This window comes from Cucurbita moschata, unplaced genomic scaffold, assembly GCF_002738365.1.
Source record: "Cucurbita moschata cultivar Rifu unplaced genomic scaffold, Cmos_1.0 Cmo_Scf00018, whole genome shotgun sequence".
Taxonomy (NCBI): Eukaryota; Viridiplantae; Streptophyta; class Magnoliopsida; order Cucurbitales; family Cucurbitaceae; genus Cucurbita; species Cucurbita moschata.
The window spans coordinates 3,126,767-3,133,724 of record NW_019268534.1 but is presented as its reverse complement, the minus strand read 5'-3'; the positions used below and the strand labels follow the sequence as shown (position 1 = coordinate 3,133,724).

Sequence of the window (6,958 nt, the reverse complement as noted above, 5' to 3'; positions counted from 1 at the left end):
TTTTTTTTTTTTTTTTTTTTTTGTGATAGTCTAGATAGGATTTTCAACTTTTTGTTATTTCATCAAATCAATGAGTTGTTTCCAATAAAAAAAAAAGAAAAAGAAAAAACGACGTGAGGTTTAGAAAATGGAATGTAATACATAAGTGTGTTTTTTCGTGTAATCCATAGCCTCTTGTTCTAAGAATCCTCCACCTCATTCTTTTTCTCTCTCAATCATCCCTTCACTCTCTAGGCTGTTATCCTTTCATTCTCTCTTATCAAGCATCCATTTTCTCTTATGTGAGAATAGTCGATGTGTGTATGTAGATATAGATAAAACTAGCCCTCCACCCTCATGCAAAATTCTTCTACCATATGCACTTTCAAGTTCAAGAAATATAATAGATAATATTTTTTTGTGTGGCATCTCTTATTTTGATCAACCCTTTATTTTTTAATAATTAAACATAGTTTCATTGGGTCTGAAAAGCTTATGTTTGTGTTTTCTGTTTGTGGGTCTTTAACATGTTCGAATGTTGTGGGTATGTAAAGCTCCTTTGTATTTGTACGTAGATCAAGTTCTTCTGCAAGGTCGACTCAATGCCTGCTCCAACAACTGATGGTGAAAAACTCGTGTGTAGTGTCTTAGATGCAGAGCGTCCTCTGATCAGGTTTTAGAATTTCTTTGAGTTAATCTACTGTTTCTTATGTGGTTTACTCTAAATGACTATTATCTACTCCTACTGCAGTCAAGTGCATAAAAGATCTTTGAGGGAGGCGAATGAAGTTTTTCTTGAGAAACACAAAGGTACATCCACTGGATTGCAGTTCCATATACCACTACTGATATTTAATTTTAATTTCCTTGACACATGGGATATCTTGTTCTTGGCCGCTTTAAATATATATATATATATATATATATATATATATATCTGTGACAGGAAAACAAAACTTTTCGTTAAAATAAGAACTATAAATACAAACAATGAAAAAAGGACAGGCCCTTTTCCACTCTAAAACCTCCCTGAAAGAGTAATACCGAAATAAACAAAAAAATCCCATTCCGGAAATGCTAATACAATTTCTAAACATAATTTTTTAATTCACAAAAGATTAATAATTTTTTAATTCACAAAAGATTACCTACAAGAATTAATTTTTGACTAAGAATACTTGTTTAAATATTTAGAAAGGGCAATCTATGTGGCCATAGTTGACCTAGTTCATACCTCCATGATATGTTTGGATTCCTATATTCATTTCGCGCTGTGTTTGCATCTGTGCTTAGCCCACAGCTCCATAGATGTATCATATGTTTTTAATAGCTTCTAAAACAATCTTTATTCCCATTGCAGATTCCTTGATGCATAGAGCAGCAGTTGCAGAAATGCAAAATTTATTAGAACCTCAGAGAAAATACGAGGCTATCAAACTGATTGAAGAGTCAACAAACAACATGGTGCCAAGGTTAATACATCCTCATGGGTCCTATTATTTTCTGTTTATGCTCGGTATCTCTAGATTTTTATTTTCGCATTTGTAATGGATTTGAGATCTGGTTTGATTAGGAATGGAGCACTTGGGCCAATTAAGGAGTGGAAGCTCAATGAGTGTATTGCCATTCACAAGCTTCTGGAAACAGTCTTTATTGACCATGCTGCCGCATCAAGTAAGTGTNTGCCAATTTTTTTTTTTTTTTTTTTTTTTTTTTTTTTGTTTCTGAACTTGGTTGTTTTTAAATCTGTTTGTTAATTTTGAACTGCACCTTTAAAATTTTTAATAATTCTCTTATATGAATGAGTCTATAGTTCGGTTAATGATATTATATGTTTGTTAAATTATTTATATTCGTTGTTTAAGATTTCTCTTATTTTATTTAGTCACTCCAAAGAATACGGCCAAGTTCCTTTGATCCACTACATAGGATACACCAGCTTTTTCTAGCCAAGTAAAAGTTCTGATCTTTTTGGAATCTACCTAGCCAAGGATAACTAAAACCCAAAATAATCAAGGAAGAGATTACCCGAGGATGACAAAGTAGAGGCCACAGAATGCAACCTCATAGTGGATAGATGGTACTGCCGTACAGGCAGGGAACATAGCACAAAGGAGTCGGCCACCCAAGCAAAATTTTCATGAAATACAACCAACGATCCTTCTCAAAATAAGTATGCCAGCCATCCTCAATAGGAATAGAGCACTTTATATATGTCGTGGCAAAAAATGGAGCATTGAGCAGACTATTAAGATTGCATTTTTGGGCTAATGTCCCACTTAATCATGTGCATCCTTTAAAGGATTCTTCGTGCAAACTTGCTTAAGAATATTCTTCCCAACCATGAAGCCAAGGGACCTTCATGTCTCATCTCCTCTTCCCCCCTCTTCCCTCCTCTTCCCTCCCCTCCTTTTCTCGGCAGATATCATTTGTATGATGGATTCAGTTCTCCCAAGAGGGGAGAAATTTGGTATGAACCTGAAGTCAATATTTACATATTTCCCCAAAAATATAAATATTTGCCCGATCTTTTTGACAGGCTTGTTTCCTTCCCCTTTTCTTTTCTGCTGTGTGGGACATTTGGCTTGAGAAACATAACAGAGCTTACACAGAGGGTGAAATGTACTACAAGGAAATTTGGGATATCATTAAATGAACACCTCTTTGTGAGCTTCGGGCTTTGGTTTCTAAAGTTTTTTTTTTTTAAATTGTCGACTAGGTATTATTCTTTTCTATCGGAGTCCCCGTAGTTGGACCCCTTTTGATGGGTAAAAAGAAAAAAGAAAAAATCTCCCGTGAACACAGTTAGGTTACAAGTCCTCTGTTCTAGATGGGAAGGGATTTCTTGCTCTTTCTTCCTTTTTTCTCTTTTTAATATTTTTATTGTGATTTAGTTATGAGCACTAGTTATATTCCCCCAGAAACAGTACAATTACTCAGTTAATGTGCTTAGTTATAAATATTGGCAAACCCATACCACAACATGTTTGAATTTCTGGTTAGAAGGAACAACTGGAAAGTAGGTGGTTAGAACCACTCGAAAGCAGTACGTGTTTTATATATTCTGATCTGGTGTTGTGTTGCTAATGTGAATTTATGGTTCTTCCCTTTCTTAATGGGGAAGAAGGGAAGTTTGACCAAGTATGATGGTGGCATATAGCAGTAGATATTTTAATTCATCATTTTGTGTAAACTATGCATAATTTTAAAATTTTAATTTATATATTCTGATCTGCTGTTGTGTATTGCTAATGTGGATTCCACCTTAGGATGGAAAACCCGATGTTCGGAGTTCTTCCCTTACTCCACGTACTTCGAAGGCAGCCTCAGCTCTGCCATAGGGAACTCAGTAAACAACCAAATATGCAAAGATGCAGAAAGGGTTGGTGCCAACTCCATATCAGATAACAACGGAAAGCTTGATGGGTTCAAGGAGCTCACTATTTGAGCGTAATGTCTGATACAAAAAATGTGAGGTATTGTTGCATTTGCAGGTTAATTTTTGGAGATGATATTGTGTCCTTAGATGATTCAAAAGGAAGCTGCCCAGAGTCTGTTAATTACTTGCATAGAATCAACCACCACCGCCACATGCTAGGTTAATAGCTAGCTGTGGTAAATCCGGGTTGTAGTTTGTTGAAGATCTTGTTTTGCTCTCTATTTTTCTTTTTCTTTTTCTTTTTCCTTTTCTTTCTCCTCTTTGATTTCCACCCATTTCTAGTTTGCCCAATTCTCTGATATGTATTCCTTCTGGAAATGTGCATAACTTGAGTTCCCAATTGGGTTTGGAGGTCGACATTTTGAGTTGCTCACAATTTTTGTAGATTCTAGACAAGGAAGGTTGTGTATGGGTTTTGCTCCAAATCCAATATCTGAAGTTATATTTAGGTGAAGAGAGCTATACATTTCTTTTCCTTTATTCATTTCCTCTATGCTTATACATCATAAGGTTGAGTCTTGGCAAGTTAAATTATCAAAATTTTAAAATTAAAAAAAAAATATATATATATATATATTCGATCAATTTTATTACATTTAATTAAGAAAATATTAAAATGTATATTTATAAATAAATAATTAATAATGGTTTTGAATGGGCTAATCTATTCAGCTCTCCAAGCTCGACCAAACTTTGATCCAATGAGTCGTGTGCTTGATTAATAAAGGTTAGTTCGACCTGATCCAAGCTCAAACAGTATTTCAGGTCCGCTAGACTTGATCCAAGATTGGGTTTTCACTTTTTAGGGTCAGATGGAATAAAGGTTGGCCCATAATGAAACTCAAGGTTGGCCCATACTAAAACAAAGGTTGGCCCATAATGAAACTCATGATCGGCCCATAAACAAAGGTTGGCCCATACTGAAACGAAGTTCGGCCCATACTGAAACAAAGGTTGGCCCATACTCAAACGAAGTTTGGCCCATACTCAAACAAAGGTTGGCTCATGCTCAAACAAAGGTTGGTCCATACTTAAAACAAAGTTGGCCCATACTTAAAACAAAGTTGGCCCATATTCAAACAAAGGTTGGCCCATACTAAAACAAAAGTTGGCCCATAAACAAAGGTTGGCACATATTGAAACATTGGTTGGCCCATATCAAGCAAAGGTTGGCCCATACTAAAAACAAAGTTGGCCCAAACTGAAACAAAGCAAAGCCCATACTAAGACAAAAGTTGGCCCAAACTGAAACAAAATTTGGCCCATACTAAAACAAAGGTTGGCCCATGCTGAAACACCGGATGGCCCATGCTGGAACACAGGTTGGCCCATACTGAAACAAAGGTTGGCTCATATTGAAACAAAGGTTGGCCCATACTAAAACAAAGGTTGGCCCATACTCAAAGAAGTTTGGCCCATAGTCAAGCAAAGGTTGGCCCATACTGTAACAAATGTTGGCCCATACTGAAACAAAGGTTGGCCCATACTAAAACAAGGTTGGCCCATAGTTTCAAATACGTGGAAACACGTGGTCCACTCCATGTTTGACCTGTTTTTTAACTGCATTACCGAATTTACCCTTTTTAGTCAAGAACCGTAATTTTAAATATTTAAATTCTCACTCCACCTAAAATAATTATATTATTTTCTATTAGTTTTCCTATTTTCAAAACTAAATCATTACTAATATTTAGTAATAAAATAATTTATCGTTACTATTTATACCAATAAGATAGTACTACACTAACCCAATTGTAAAAATTTCAAATTTAAATGTGGTTGTCGTGAACAATTTTAGTTCAATGACCTCCTAAAAATATTTTCGAAAAGCACATGAGTGAACACGTATATCCGCAACATAGGCACATGTGACACTTGCATGTGTAATGTTTTGCTTTTTTCATCGATGGATTCAACCATCATGCCCCTTTTCAAAACAAATATGTTGTTATACTTTTCTCAGCTAAAGTATAATTAAGAGAGAATTTTTTCTTCTTTTTTATATGTAACTCATTTCACGTGATTAATTGTACAAAAAGAGACTTTAACTATTTGTCGGGTATTTATCAAATACAATATATCCACAATATTTAAATGTTTCACGTTCTTGAAAAAAAAGTATATACTTAAACCGTCGTATTATAACTACTTGAAGTAGATTCGAAAATCTGCATGTCCCGTGATAATTACTAGATACAAATACAAGACACACTCATTCGTACATTCAACGGTTCAAAATTGTTAGTCACGTTGTGATGACAGCTCTCGATAAGTTTATGCAACCCGAGCACAAACTAAGAAGAAAGAAAGTGGGTGGTGGGTCCAATGATTTGAAGAGTGGTAGAGATTTGGTTGAGAGGCAAAATCAAAATAATATGGTCTAATTGTCTAAAGGGAAATGGGTTGGCGTGAAGAACCAAATTAGAGACAGCTCTATCACGTGTGCCTTTCTCTTAGGGATATGCCATTCCCTCTTCCTTCTTTATTCCACTCTTCTTCTCTTGTCCATCTCCAAGGAAACATATGTTCGCTCCCTCACAAACATCTTTCTAACTCATTCCTTAACGTTCCAAGATCAAACTTACTTAAATCCACGAGTTTTCACCGGCGTTTCTTCTTCCATATCTTACGACTACGCTATGATCTTTCAAATTTGATGTCGCTGTGTCGTGAGTTCATCGTCTTACGATTATTGCACTGTTCATTCTAGTTCGTATCGAGTTTTTATGTATAACATACATAGAAAACAATTAGTCTTATGGGTCAAATGACAGTTTCAGGTAGACAATTTCTATAGGGTGTAGGTCTCTCAAAAAGTATTTATTAGATCCGACAAACGAGTACCAGCGAGGATGCTGGTCCCCAACAATTAGTATTTGCTAGCGGTGGATTTGGGTTATTACAGTATTGGAGGCATGCAAAGGTATCATGGATTATCAATAAGTTCGAAACTGATTCTTCCCAAGTCGATGCTCGAGGGTTAATGGGAATAGACTGTAAATTAGTTCAAATCCAACTCGGCCCAATAATTCCCGAAAGTTTAATCATGTCTTGTTAATATTGATTAATGTTTATTTAAGAATATGATAGGTGATAATGAGGAGTATCTTAGTTTTGGCATCAAATAATGTGTTATGGGTTAATTTTGACTATATGTTGTTATTTATCCCTACATATAACATGCTTTATTGACTATATATATATATATATATATATATATATATATATATATATATATATATATATATATATAACCATCCATGTGTATCACATATCAATGAGTTGAATAAACCTTTTCTACTCTCCGAGCTCGTGTTTTAAATATACGAGAATTGAAAATTCAGTTCAGCTCGTAGACTCAGATTTTTTTTGGTCGGTTTTACCTGACCAACTTGAAATTTTGGATGGGTCTAAAAATTTCTCTCAACCCAATTTCGAAGAATGTTATGAAGATGAAGACTATTTGACGTTTATAACAGATGTTACTGATGTATTGTATACGGTAGATGTTTGATATTTGAGTTTTATAAAATTCTAATT

General features: G+C 34.9%; 1 protein-coding gene across 1 annotated transcript in view; it reads left to right on the top strand.

The window, feature by feature from the left end:
- Positions 1 to 3,891, top strand: part of LOC111456430 (N-terminal acetyltransferase A complex auxiliary subunit NAA15-like) — a 17,175-nt gene extending 13,284 nt beyond the window's left edge. The window contains exons 22-26 of the mRNA XM_023098285.1: positions 555 to 652; positions 731 to 789; positions 1,340 to 1,451; positions 1,553 to 1,653; positions 3,249 to 3,891. Of these exons, the coding sequence (XP_022954053.1) occupies positions 555 to 652; positions 731 to 789; positions 1,340 to 1,451; positions 1,553 to 1,653; positions 3,249 to 3,427 (549 nt within the window). The 3' untranslated portion in view covers positions 3,428 to 3,891. The remainder of the gene's footprint in view (positions 1 to 554; positions 653 to 730; positions 790 to 1,339; positions 1,452 to 1,552; positions 1,654 to 3,248) is intronic.
- The last annotated feature ends 3,067 nt before the right edge of the window (positions 3,892 to 6,958 follow it).